This window comes from Crocuta crocuta, unplaced genomic scaffold (assembly GCF_008692635.1).
Source record: "Crocuta crocuta isolate KB4526 unplaced genomic scaffold, BGI_CrCroc_1.0 scaffold348, whole genome shotgun sequence".
Lineage (NCBI taxonomy): Eukaryota > Metazoa > Chordata > Mammalia > Carnivora > Hyaenidae > Crocuta > Crocuta crocuta.
This window is the reverse complement of record NW_027529573.1, coordinates 4,081,588-4,096,352: the sequence shown is the minus strand read 5'-3', so window position 1 is coordinate 4,096,352 and position 14,765 is coordinate 4,081,588. Positions and strand designations below refer to the sequence as shown.

At 47.3% G+C, this 14,765-nt stretch overlaps 1 protein-coding gene across 1 annotated transcript in view; it reads right to left on the bottom strand.

Annotated features, from left to right (window-relative positions):
• The window catches only part of TTC28 (tetratricopeptide repeat domain 28), a gene marked incomplete at its 3' end in the record, with an annotated part of 610,006 nt that overhangs the window by 105,678 nt on the left and 489,563 nt on the right, over nucleotides 1-14,765 (bottom strand). The window contains 2 exon segments of the mRNA XM_077761493.1: nucleotides 1,804-2,327; nucleotides 3,605-4,946. Of these exon segments, the coding sequence (XP_077617619.1) occupies nucleotides 1,804-2,327; nucleotides 3,605-4,946 (1,866 nt within the window).

The following is a 14,765-nucleotide window of genomic DNA, read 5'->3' as shown; positions in this document are numbered from 1 at the left end:
TCTCAGAGAGAGGAGAGAGAGAGGGGAGAGAGAGAGAGAGAGAGAGAGAGAGAGAGAGAGAGAGAGAGAGAGAGAGAAAGACAGAACCACGGTGGTGTCTGAGTGAGCTGTTCCCTCAGTGCAAGATGCTGCAGATGTGACTCAGAGCTCTCGGAAAGGGCCTTCCAGGCGTCTGCACCTGTAACAGCTCATGAGAAGAGGTGTCTAACTTGGCTCATGAGACACCCCAGGATTTCTGGTGGAGCACGTCCATGGGACACAGATACCAGGGAGATGCCACAACAAGAAGTGAGATCTCCACAGGACTTAAAATGACAAGAAACAATAAAAATGAAATTGGGAGTTTTCCATAAATATAGAATTATGTTACAAGGTCTCGGGCAAAAGCAGCTGCTTTATGGAAACAACATTTCAGGAAGTACAAAAGAACATAGCTGAAAGGCTGTCATATGCTGGGTCTGAATTTAATAGTTTTCACAAAACTGAAAATCGCCCCCAGTCTATTGGAATTTGACCACAGTTAAGTTTCGGGAAACCCAAAGCCAACTCTCATATTTAATGCATTGAGGCAGAGCCGCCATTGAGTGGAGCCAAATAAGGTCTGGGAAGTGGCTCCCAGACTCTAGGTAACCTCTCAGCCTGCAGGCCAGAGCAACGTCTGGTCTGCGCGGAGGATGACAGCAAACCATCAGCTTCTGGCTCATTCTCTACTTTGCTTCCCGCTTCCCTCGCTCCTGGCTTCCCAGCTGGGGCTCCCGAGTAATAGGGGGTGTCTGACTGCTCCAACCCTCCTCTGTGCTTGGGAGATTAGAAACAACTCCACATAGGGTCTTGTGTGGCTTCTGGGGTTGGAAAAGTTGGACTGGGCCCCATTCCACCCCAGACTGACCATATGGTCAGGACTAAGCCACTGGACTCTCTGAGCCTCAGATCTTCTGGCTGTAAATGGGAATAAAGATCACCTCCCAAGGTTACTGTGAGAATTAAATCTGATTAAAGAGACTATATATGCAAAGGCCCCTGGAAACTAAAAAAGGCAGTTTTTACTTGAAGTCAGCAACTATTTCCTTTGGCTACTGAGCCAAGAACATCGTATCTGCCATTTCCCCTTCCCAGGATGGGAGGATGCAGTGTGCCCATGTGAGGGGAAGAGCTTTCTGGAGCAGTAGCTGCATGGAACCTGACAGCAGCAGAGATGGGGGTGGGGGAGGGGGAGGTCGAGGAGAGAGAAGGGAAGGAGGAGGAAGAGGAGGCCATGGCAGGAGCAATCGCTTCCTGTCACTTGTGCCAGGCACAAGGCTGCCACAGCACCAGTGAAGGCCCTGTGGACAATACACACTGGGAAGCAAGCCTGGTCAACGGCTGGAGGGACCCTCAGACTGGATCAGATCTCAGCTGCCACATCAAAATTGACTTCTATACAGTGTTGTTACCGTTTATGTATTTTCCAGAAGGACAACAGGGCTTTGACCTGATGGGTGTTTTCCTCTGGTTCAGGACCTTAAATTTTACACGACAAAAGCTTACCTTGACTCCTCTTGTGTGGGAACATGTTTGCTCTGGGCAGCTGACTACCAGTGTTACAGAACCCGGGTAACGCATTCTGGGCGATGCAATGCCTTTGAGCTATTAAGGAACACCCAGCGGGGGCACCGCGGTTTTCGGGTTGAACTAACGATACAGCCTCTGAGCTGCTCACCCCAAGCAGAGGTGGCCACTCCAACTGTGCACCCTTCCTTCCAAGTAGACTCTGAACTCGATCTCAGAGTACACCAAGAGACCACCCCAGGCCTTTTCGCTTACCTTCCTGTAAGTACATTACTGCCTGGGAATAGTTCTGCAAGGCATGATGGGTCCTTCCGAGGCTACTATACGACACCGTCTTGGCCACCAAGTCATTCATCTGTGCCGCGATGCTCAAGTGCTGTTCCTGATAGACCACAGCCCTCTCAAAGGTGCCCAGGGATTCATATGTCAGGCCCAGGTTCCCGTAGGCTCGCCCCTGGCCCGTGGGGTTATTGGTCTCCTCTGCTATCTGCAGGTCGAGCTGGTGGTATTGCAGGGCCGTGTCATACTCCCCCATCTGCTGGTAAACGCCACCGAGGCCACAGGCCGCATCACTTTCCAGTGCGCGATCTTTCATCTCTCTAGCAATGTTCAGCTGGCGTTCAAGGCAGGAAATGGCTTGTTCGTAATTCCCTAATTGGCTGTGCAGACTTCCTAGCTCTCCATAGGCCTGGGCTTTATTAAAGGCCTCCCCGAGCTCATGGGCGACCACGAGCCTCTTTTCAAAGCACACGAGGGCCTGCTGCAAGCTCCCCATTGCCCTGTGGGGATGTAGACAGAAAAGCAATGATATTATTTTGTGCAGGTGCAGACATGCTAAAGCCCCTGAGAAAATGAAAAGCATTTGTCACTGTCACTTACTATAGAAGCTCTTAACTCCTCTTCTAGCTAAAATCTATCATGTGCCCTTAGAGTGAGATACAGGGGAATTTCATAATCTGGAAAGCAATTCAAAAGTCATCTCTTAGTGACCTTCCCAAGAGCTTGAGATTCAATGGGATATACACCCCAGAGGAAACATAAAATATATTAATAGGCACAATGATAGCAAGTGAACTGTTTGGTTCTTTGGGCCTCCCAATTTCCACTACCGCTTAGACTATGTTTTTGAAATCACTTTACAATGGCTATAAATCTTTCACCCTGAGCTCCTCGGAGCACTCTGTGGGTGATGATTTAGTTTGACCCTTGCCCTTCCTCCACTCCAGGAGCCCTAATCCCCTGCTGATCTGAAAGGGCCGTAAATTCTGCAGACACAGACACCTTCTTGGGTTCCCCACATTCAGAAGGAAAGCATCACCTTGGCCAACAGTGTGTCTTTTTATGCTGCTAAGAGATGACATGATAAGGCTGGGAAGAGCATGGATTTTGGCGGCAGACCAAGCCAGTTGTGTGGGGCACATGATTTCCTTTCCCCGAGCCTCCGTTTCTGAATGATAGTAAATCCCACAGCCCATAGCGGATCATAATAAGTGTAGAGTAATACAGGACTGCCATAAATACTAAGCAAGATATCACTGCAAGGTGCCTGGCATGATGATGATAGTATATGTTTATTCACTCCTGCCGTCCTTAGGTGACTTTCCCTAAAAGCAACGAAGTGGGAGTCCTAGTAACTGGTGGGGATGGATGTTGTATTAACAAACACATTCATATAATGTGAGAGGCCTTCAGAAAAAGTCAGTTGGATGGATGCATTCACCTTTCCCGTTCCCATTATCCCTTTTATCCTTCTACGATGTAGTCACAAAAACATGGCATTTTGGGTCAGACAGCCCTGGGTTTGACTCTGGGGTGTCCTTTCTAAGCTGTGTAATTTTGGACGTTGATCCAACCTCTCTGAGCCTTAGTCGTTCCCTCCATAACATAAGGGTGATAACATCCCTGCTAAATTCACAAAATCACTGGAGGAGCCAAATAAGACACATACGAAAATGCTCTGTCGTTAACAAGCTGTCATGCAGACTTAAGTTGCCATTACTGCCACAGATGCTCTTGGTGCATGTCATCAACCACATTTGTCCCCTGTCATTTTTACCTGTGGCCATTTCCTAGTCCCCGGTAAGCCTTGGCTTGGTCTTGCATGCGATTCAGGCTCTGGGCCACAGACAGATACTGTTCGTAGTACTTGATAGCTTCCTCATAGTCACCCAGGGCCTCGTAACAATCCCCCAAGTTGCCGTAGGCCCGGCCCCTGTCGAGCACTGACTCATTTCCACTTAGCTGCTGCAGCATGGCCAGCTGCTGCTCAAAGTAGCCGATGGCCTCTTCCATCACGTTCATGTTCATCTTTGTGATGCCCATGTTGCCATAGACCTGGGCTTCCAGACTGGGGTCCTTCAGCTTCTGCCCTAGATCCAGCTGCTCTTCGTAACACTTGAACGCCATTGTATATTTCCCCAGGGCCATGTAGACGGCAGCCAGGTGCCCATGAGCTCTGCACTCCCCTGGCAAATCGCTCAGCTCCTGATAGACCTCCAGCTCCTGCGTGTGATAACCCAAGGCCTTGTCGTATTTCTGGATCATGCGGTATGCCGTGCCCAGGGCTGCATATGCACTGGCTTCCAGTCTTCTGTCCTTTATGTGGTGAGCTAAGCCCAGCTGCTGCTCATAGAATTTTATTGCACCATTTATATCTTTTTTACAGATGAATATATCACCCAGGTTCCCTAGGGCTCGAAATTTAGCCTGGGAATTATTTAGGGACTGGGCAAGGGACAGTAGGTACTTCTGACACTCTTCAGCTTTGCTGAAGTTCAGCAGAGCCTTGAAGGCTAGGCCCAAGTTGCAGTATGCTTTTGCCTGGCTCAATTTGTCGTGAAGGTCTTTGGCCAGTGCCAGATCCTGCTCATAGTACTTGACCGCCTCCTGGTAATTTCCAAGGCAGTAATGGGCATAGCCGAGGTTGTGGCAGACCTTCCCTTCTCCTTCCATGTCTTGAAGGTCGGGAGTGAGCCGGAGGTACTGTTCATAATAGGGGGCGGCCTGGACATACTCCCCCCGAGAGCAATGGAAGTTGCCCAGGTTGCTGAGGGCCCGGGCCTCACTCTGGATGTCGCGAAGCTCGCGAGCAATGTTCAGGTGGTTCTGATAATGTTGCAGGGCCCGGTCGTGGGCACCCAAGGCCTGGTATGCCACGGCCAGGTTCCCGTGGGTGGAGGCCTGGGAGGCACGGTCATTCACTTCCATGGAGATCTGCAGCTCCTGCCGGTGGTACTTGACTGCCTGGTCGTACATGCCCAGAGCGCTGTAGGCGTTACCCATGTTCCCATAGGCACGGCCCTGGGCAGCGTAGTCACTCAGCTCCTGGGCGATGCACAGGTGGGTCTTGTGGAGTTTCAGTGCAGTATCATAATCGCCCTTCATCTGGTGTATGATTCCTGAGAAAGAGAATAAAGGAACAGAATGAGGTTAGAATAACTGATGAGCAATTTGAGGGGGAAAATGTCATTCGCAACTCAATTTATTCACAAATACAATCCAGATGAATTAGAGAATTTAAAATAACAGAAGGTAGCATTAAATATTTATCAGCTCTCCAGAGGGGAGATAGCTTTCTAAGCTTTGAAGCAACAGAAAAAGAAAAAAAGAAAAAAAAAAAACATGGACAGATTTGATTACAAAATTAAGAAGTTTTGTACTCAAATAAATATCTAAAATTTAAAGGCAAACACAATGCTGGAAAATATGTGAAACATACATGACAAAACCTAATAGCTATTGTGTATGAAGATATTTGGTTTGATTAAAAATAAAATCAAAACCCCAATTTACTGAAACAGGCAAAGAACAGTAAGTGTGAGCAGACAACTCACATCCAAAAAATACAAAGAATAACCACAGGGGAAAATGCTAATTTCTTTTAATAATCAAAGAAATGCAAAATAAAGCCATCCTGCAGTACCATTTTCCTTCAGCTAAATTAGCAAACAAAAAATTTTAGCACCACCCTACACTGATGAAGTTGCCCTGAATTGGTGAACACATCACTGGCCGGACATCAAGTAGGAGACAGCGTGGAGGAGCAGGAAGGCAAGTGTCACAAACAGGGTCCTGCTCAGACCCTGCAATCCTACTCAGGGGAATATATTTGAAGGAAGTCACTTGACAAATGAAAAAGCTATTCGCATAACAATCTTCACCACAGCATTTGTAGATTAGTGGGAAATCAGAAACATCTGAAATGGCCAACACTGTGGGCTGTGGAAGTACATTTTGGTATATCAACTCAACAGAGGATTATGCAGTCATTAAAAGATAATTATGAAGTCTGTGTAGAAAAGTGGGGGGGAAAGGTTCTTACACTAATAAGTGGAAAAAGCAGGAAACAATGCTCCATGCTCCCTGTGACAACATCTAGGAAAATGAGTGCGTGCACATGGACAAGACCTTGAGGGGATTATGCAAAAATGGAAACTGTTGCCTTGTGAGGTGATGGCATTTGAATGATTTTTTGTTCCAAAATTTCCTGTAATTCTGTTCTATAGCTTTTATAGTCGATAATGACAGGACTTTAAACAACCCTCAGCTAAGCCATGGTTTCTACAAGCAGTTCAAAATGGGATATATCATCAACATAAAAAATATAAAGTAGTTCCAAAGGAAGGATATATATCATCAAAGTAATTTGGGAGGCACCTTTAAGCAGAGCCTGGTTGATTCCAATGGGGCCTGGGGTAGGGGCAGGGCCACTGGAAAAGATGGAGAGAATCTAGTACACAAATAGTTTCTCCTTGCCCTTGGATTTGAACACACTCTTCCATGACTTAGTGCGTGAGCTTCTCAGTGGCGACCCAAACCTGCTGAAGCACAAAAACTCAAAAACACCAAGCTGGGTTCTTGTTAAAAGTCTGAACTGAAAATAGACATACCAAGAAAGCAAGCTGTCAAAGTGCAGCCCCACAATTTGCTTATCTCTGTGACACGTTTCACTCACTGGCTCATGTGCTGAGCTGGGATTTACTGGGTGCTCAGCTTTGTGGTAGGCAGGGGGGCAGACAGTGAAACAGACGCACGGCTGTCCTCAGAGAGCACACAGGGTGTGTAAGGGGGGCAGTCAGGATGCGAATAATGTCAGCACACATCAGAAATGCTGCGGTGAGGTGGGCAGGGAGGAGCATGTGAGGCTGCCCTTCTGGACTGATGTCCTCTCCTGTCCGGGGTGGAGGTCTGCCCCTCCAAAGGCGTTCTGTCTGTCTACCTCTGAGCCCAGCCAGCTCCTTCATGTTAAGTCAGCTCGGGATACTGGATAAATCACTTAGCCTCTCTGAGCTTTTCATAGTTCATCTATAAAGTGAGGAAAATAATAATCTCAATGCCAATCTTAGAGGGCAGTGGTGAGGATCAAATGAAATAATGTATGTGCAAGAGCACTATAAACTGCAGACTGAAATTCAAATATTAGTTACTGAAATTACTATAGGCTTCCAGGAAAGAAAATTCTCAAGGTGGTAGAGATTAAACTATGGTAATTAGTCTGTATATTTTCTTATGAGAGTAAAATATTTCACAGTTTAAAAATAACCCAATCTACCCCCAAAACTAAGAGCACACTGTATACAATGTATGTTAGTTAAGTTGACAATAAATTATATAAAAAAAACCCTCAGTAAATCATGGTTCTCTGTCTAATGGAATAACATAGTGCCATTAAAAATGGTGAAGTAGGGGGCTGCCTGGGTGGCTTATTCAGTTAAGCATCTAGCTTTGGCTCAGGTCATGATCTCGCAGTTTGTGAGTTCAAGACTTGTGCTAGGCTCTGTGCTGACAGCTCAGAGCCTGGAGCCTGCTTTGGATTCTCTCTCTCTCTCTCTCTCTCTCAAAAGTAAACAAACATTTAAAAATGAGTTTTTTTTAATGGTGAAGTAGGAAAAAAATATTTTTGAGTTTGCCCTAGAACAAATGAAACTTAATTATACAAAATGGTAGGCCACCTGGGTGGCTTGGTTGGTTAAGTATCTGTCTGACTCTTGATTTTGGCTCAGGTCACGATCCCAGGGCTGTAGGATCAAGCCCTGTCGTGGGGTCCGTCCTGAGCATTTACAAACACAATGGGAATGGCCCCCACCTTATTTGGCTGGGTACCTTAGGCAGTCACTTGGTATCTCTGAACCTTTCTTTCTTTCTTTCTTTCCCTTTCTTTCCTAACTGAAAACATTTTGGTGTTTTCGTTTTCTTATTTGGGTCAGGCTATACCATCTCAGAGAAGTGGTATGAGAAACATAACAGTGCCTATCAAATAAGTTTTGTGGCCTACAGCATGCTGTCTGAGTGCGGTACCAGCGGTATTTAGAGAGCAACAGAAAGGACAAGGAATTCCTGCTTCCTCTCACAGCCTCAAGAGTCTGGCCTGGTTAACAGGGAGCAGTTGGGACGATAATGGCTACCCAGGGTTCAATGAGTTGTGAAAGAAACTGCCTGCTGGTGATGGCAAAATGATCTGACCCCCAGCCAGCTCACCCATGCACTCCCCTCCCTCCTCTCCTTCTTCCTCGTCTGACACTTCCAAGGCTTTATACAGAATCATCGGCAGAGTCTCAAAAACAAAGACTTCCGGACACGCGTGAGGGTAGGAGGCGACGGGCCTGGCTGAGATGGGAATTTTTTCATCTTGCCCTGTGTCTCCACTGTCGCAGCCTCTGCCAGCCTGGAGAATTCTGAACAGAACATTACACGCTCTTGGCAGCCGCTCTCTTTGTTGAGGCAACATAAAAGCGGCCCTGAGAACTGCCAGCAGAGTGACTGCACATGCTGAGGAGATAATCTGCAGATCCTCCTTCCCTTTCGAGACCACAGCTTGATTTTCCAGGGCTGTCACTCAGATGAAGACTTACAGAGAGCCTGTCAGCAGGGGTGTGCTAGGTGACAACGTGCTGCAGGGGAGGGGGATTAAATGAAGATTAGTGGGGCAGAAGATCCTCACAAAGCTGCGTTCCCACAAGGGCGCATGGAGAAAGGACACACGTGTGTGGATATATACATCACCACAGTGGGCCTCCGTCTCAGCGTCAGGAATGGTCCCTGCCTGGGATTAAGAATACCTACTTCAAAAGCTGCTGGGAGGGCCCAGGTGATGATGCTTAAGAGAAGCCAGCACAGGGGCACCTGGGTGGCTCAGTTGGTTGGGCATCCGACTTCGGCTCAGGTCATGATCTCATGGTTTGTGGGTTCGTGGGTTCGAGCCCCGCATCAGGCTCTGTGGTGATGGCTGGCTCGGAGCCTGGAGCCTGTTTTAGAGTCTGTGTCTCCCTCTCTCTCTGACCCTCCCCTGCTCACGCTGTGTGTGTGTCTCTCTCTCTCGGAAATAAATAAAAAATTGGAAAAAAATAAAAAAAATAAAAAGAGAAGCCAGTACAAGGGAATGGGAATGCTCAATACGGCCTGCTTTGGATTACGAACCATGACCAGCTAGGACCAAGGGAAACGGGATGGGCCAAGCAGAATTACTACTTAAGTTAGAACATCTAGCATTTAAACAGTGACTTCTGGCTGCCTTTACTCTTGTGAATTTTCTGGAAGTAGGGCCTCAGCCTGCCTCCGCAAACAACGGAGGTGCCCTTCTCATGGAAAATATGATTGCTCTGATTATGAAGAGCACGTGATGCAAGTGGGGCTTTAAGAGCTCATCTGCTCTCTACCGCTGCTTTCCAGCAGGGTGGGATGTGCCCCGGCCTAGCCAAAGCCCCAGTTATTCTCAAGGGAAACGGTGAGATGGGGGCGCCGGAAGAGGCTCTCCCTGAGGCTGACTTTATGAATGACGTGACCCAGGCCCCGTGAGAAGTGAGGCCATGGCAGAGCGGAGGGAGGGACTCTAGGCGCACAGGCCCTCGGCTGTACCAGCCCATCTGCTTCCAAGGAGGAGGCATAAAGGAACTGTTACTAGTCTCCTAGGTGGGACATGGGACAGCAGCAGAGAAGCTCTCCTCTGTTCGAAATACATCTAGAAGTATTCACAAATGAAACGACATGGTGGCTGTCGCATGCTTTAAAAACACTCCAGCAGGGGAGAGAAGCGAGCACGTGTGGGTGGATAGGCGTGGGTGCGTTTATGAAAATAGATGAGAGCAGATTAGCAAAATGTGGATAACTGCGTTATGGGCACGTGGGAGTTCATTATACCATCCCCTCTGCTGTGTGGGGGTGTATGTGTGTGTGTGGGGGGGTGACAAGTTCCATAATAGAAAGATAAATCAGGTAATCAAGATGCTCAGAGAGACCCGTGCTTGCACATCCTTCTGTAGTTCCTTTTGGATCAGGAAACTTCCCCATAGCTAAGTCCTGACGTGGATATTCAAGTTCATTTTGTCAGTCTTTGGGGCCTCGCGAGAGAAAGAAATCAGCTGGTGTCCGGTGTGTATGGGTTTACCAGCCTCCACATCCCTCTTCTCCCGGCTGAGAGGAGTGAGACAATGCAGTGCCTGGTCCCACCGCTTTGATTTATTTATAGTCACAATACTGAGTTTTACCCTTAATTTCAAAAGATCGGCACCCATTATTCCAGCTCCTTAGGCTCCCTGGATTCTCTCCCTCTCCAGTCGCCACGCAGAATCTCCTAGGTGTACCTGAAATATCCCCAGGCTTGCAATGGGGAGGAGGGGACAGACCTGCCTGGGAAACGGACGGCTGGAACTGAAGGCATGAGAGGAAAGTGCTCTGTGTTGAAAACACAACCAACTGGATGTTTTATCTTGTTTTCAGGTTACTGTTTATGACCTGGAGACCAGCCCATTATTTCTGCCAGTGGAGGAGAGCAAAGGTACAGAAATGTTTACATGCACACAATTCCAAAATTAACTTCTCATGTGATTTTAGCCACAAGCACCTTCCTAGTAGGTAAGCTCTTCTGAAAACCAGTGCCTAGCCCTCTCCCTGACAATCTCCTTCACACTTCAAAGCAATCCTGTGAGGTCACTACTGTGGTCTCAGAGAAGTGTCAAGAACTCACTTGGGCCTGTACGGCTCCAAGTGACAGGGTGGATACTGGGAGCCAGGTCCTTCTGACTCAGGAGTCCGTGTTCTCTCACCCACTGCCCTTCCGGAATGAAGTTGGAATGCCTTCTAGTGAAAGGAGGTCATGACTTTGTACACACTTTGTCTACATTACCGTTAGGGTTCTGCCGCGGCAAACTAATCCTGTGGCAGCTATAAAAGAACAAATTGCTGGCCTGGCTAAATCTGTATCTAAAGCAGAGAGGTGTGCATCAGAGAACAGGAAATCCTAAGAGAGGTAGAAATGTAGGAGGAGGAGGCAGATGTAATCACTTGTGGGGGTGTCACCTCTGGAGCACTCCTGGGCCATCATGAGTCTCTCCTGCCATCATTTATCTTAATTACATCTGTCTACTTTTTTATCCAACCCACCAGGCCCTTCCTGTTCCCTGCAAAGGGTAAGTGAAGTTAAGGGGCTGTTATCTTCTTTTGCTTCAGCAGCAATTGGAGATGCTTCTGTGACACTAAGTTCAGGGGCACTTCTGTCCCAGCTGCCAACTGCCCTCCCCTTCCACTTCAGCTCTGAGGAGCCTGCTATAAGAAGGTAGCGGAAATCCCTGAACACACCTCCTCTCCCTCCCACAGACACACTCCACTGGATACTGTCTTTTCCTCACCCCCGCTTTCCTGAGGTATAACTGACAAAACTGTATATAGTTAAAGGATAGAATGTGATGATTTGATAGACGTATTCACTGTGAAATGATTACCACAATCAAGTTAATTAGCACATCCATCACCTTTTTTTGCTTTGAGAATACATAAAGATCTATTCTCTTAGCTACAATAGGGTATCGCTACCTACAGCCACCACACTGTACATTAGATCCTCAGAATTCATTCATCTTATATCCAAACTTGCAGGAAATACAATGCCGCTGAAAGAGAAATAGAGAGGCCCTATTTACTCAACCCCTGGCCCGCAAGGCTCTCCTTAGGCCCCCTCCTGCCACCATCCCAAAGGCGTGCGTCGAATGACAGTGACAAGAAGCCAGCCTGGAGCCGGCTGGAGCCCACACTTATTTCACTGCCTTCATATGTGGCCCCGCTTCCTACTTCCCTCTGAGCGTTAAAAACCAAGACTGCAGGTGATCAGCTCAGAAATTCCCGGGGCCTGTACGGTTGTAAATCCTGAGGCAGTGGGGAAGATTAATTGTGCCATGAAGTAGGGGAAGTAATAATTAAACCTATTAAAAAGGAGGTGGCTGGAGAGGGGTGCTCTGGAGATGGATGATGAGGTAGGAAGTGCTAGGCACAGTCATCCCTAACGGCTGTGGCCTGGCCACTGTGAGAGAACTTGGTGGGAAGCCCAGAGCAGAGTGAAAAATACGCTGGGCCTGCCTGGCCGAGCCCCCCCATTAGTCACTGCTTGGAGAAGGCAAAGTGTGCCTGGTTTTCATTCTGGATCACAGTCAGGGGAGGAAGCCACCCTTATAAGTTAACAATGCAGAGAATGTTACAGGGAGTTTGTTTCCATACGAAACAAACATTTCTTTTGTTTCCAGCGCTGGGGTTGAATCACTGAAATGCAGAGATAACCGCTTCTGCTCCTCCCTTGAGCTGAGCCTCAGAAAACCGGGCCAGTCCCACCCCCCAGGAGCACCTTCGTGGTCCCTCTGGCCTGCAGAGTAGCATGCAGACCAGTGACAACGGCATTTATAAACTCTGCAGGCCTGGTACCAGCCCAGCGGTTCCTGTGCTCCTTCCTTGGCTACACCAGCCAAGAAGCAGCCCCTTGGCCCCTCGGCTCAGTCCCACCCTGCCTGGTATGCCTGACTTTCCCATCCCATTTGCTTGGTTTGGACTGGCTTTCTCCCCCATCCGTAGCAGATTCTATAATGTTCCCGACTCTGGTTCCTTCTACGCCCAGATGTGTATTTCGTACTCAGGAGAACTCAGGCGTGGCCAAGTGACTTGTTTTGCCCAGTAGAATGTGAGTGGAAGCGATGTGTTCCTTCCAGACAGAAGCACTTAAGAGCTGGAGTAGAATATTCCCTGCTCTCTCTCTCTTCCCCTGCCTGCCTGCCTGCCTGCCGAAGGTATGCGTTCCAGATGGCGCTGCTGCTATTGGAAGATGGAGCCGTGGCAGGCCTGGATTCGTGAGGAGGACCGAGTGGTACATGAACCTGGGGTAGCCTGGGTGTGAACAGAATACTCTGTGGGCTGCTGGTACCGCACCAGACCCTAGCACATCCTCATGGACGTCCCATCCAACATCAACCTTCCAGGCCCTTGTCATGAGCTACAGTTTCAAACTGTCCGTGTCGGGGAGGGGGGAGGGGAGGGGAGACACCTGTTAATAGAAGTTTCCTGGGGGGATTCTGAGTCATCCAGCTCTCTGAATGTCCTGAATTCTAGCCCTGAATCAAGCGAGACCACTAAAATCTATAACTCGAACAAAATGACCTTGAACCCACACTGATCAGGCTTCAGTGAATTGAGGTTTAATCTTACTACCCTAGGCTTAGTTGATTTTTTATTCAAATTTGTTATTAGAAAAGGCACACTGAAATCTATTATAATCTTTGCTGCTAAAATTTTAGTTACACTGTAAATTTTGTTACAATAATCCCATATATAAAAGTATCTCTTGAGAAATTACTTTTAGAATTCAGCTTTCCTGAGGAATTCTATGCTCCCATCTTTTGGTTTAACAAGAATTATGTTTCTCTTTTTGCTTTGGCCACAAGGAAGCTCTCACTTAAATATGAAATTCTAACATAACAACCATGCTAGCCCACAGAGGCTAACACTGTCTCGTGCTCTCAGAAAAGTAACTACTTTCCCTGGCCTCCTGTTTTCACCTCTCTCAGATGATGATTATGAAGATCAAGTAAAACAGTGAATGGCAAGGTGATACTCCATTTTCTAGGCGTTGGTATTATTCCTAACAGCTTCAGTTACCACAGTCCTTGATATTACAAACAGCAAAATAAAAATATGCCACTCCTTACACCATTATTTTACTGTGGAGTGTAATTTGCTCTAAGTCTTAGATGCCATCATATTTCCAAAGCAAGCACACCAAAGGGAACTTGGTAACAGCTTCTCTCATCCAAGAAGAATGCAAAATTATGGGTTCCTGAGAATATTACAGCCAAGCTCTGCATGTGACATGAGAATGTGGCCCATTTCCTTAAGGGTCTCAGTGTGTGCATGTTGGAGAGGAGATTCCTCCCTCCCCCAAGGACATTTGACAATGAGGTGGGGCATTTTTGGCTGTCACAATATCTGGGAGCCCATGCTGACAGGCTGGGGGCGGGGCCAGGGGACCGGACAGCCTGCACCATGCAGGAGACATCCTGCACGCTGAGGAACCACCACACCCTCAAATGCCAGGAGACCACATGGATAGTCAGAGGTGATTTTATACCCTGGTACTAATCAATAATCTGGGGAGAAACAACCCCACTTTATTTCTGTCCTGTCATCCAGCTGAAGTTGTTAAAATAAATGATCAAAATTAATTAATTGGGAAGTACTTTGGCTGGTATCCAATAATTTAAGCAAAACACTGGGAAATTAGGGCCTTAATTCTAAAATCTGGCTTCCTGACTTAACCTTAATCTTAAAATCTGGCTTACTGACTGACTGCCTTCACCAGTTTCTTACCTATGAAATGTAACTCACTGAGAAGATAAATTAAAAGGCACCTACAGGGGTGCCTGGCTGGCTGAGTCGGAAGAGTATGCGACTCCTGATACCAGGGTCGAGAGTTCAAGCCGCATATTGGGTGTAGAGATTATTTAAACAAAAACTTATAAAAAAAAAAAAAAGATCTGTAATAGGGCTTCTTTCCAATTTTATTATGATAACTAATAAGGGAGAGGGGAAGCTTCCTAAGTAAGAAAAATAGTAGTAGTGCTAATATTAGTGACAATAATGCACAAACTTCACCTTTGTGAGCTCATTCAATCCCTGACACCAAGAACCAACTGTGTGCCTCCCAGAGATGCAGTCCCAGCTTGGACTGCTCTCTGAAATGCTGGTCTTCTAAATCTAACTGTGTGCTGGACTGACCTCAGGTAACCTAAAACTCCGTGTTTCCAAAGCCATTTGTTGAACTGTTGAGTAGAATCCAACAAAATGCTTCATGGCACTTGTCAGTTTTCAAGGGCCTCCATTAACTTCTCTGACTCTAGGACAAAGGCAGGGTGGCCAGGGTCTGCTTTCAAAGTCACTCACAAAAGCCACAGGGCCGCTAAGTTACA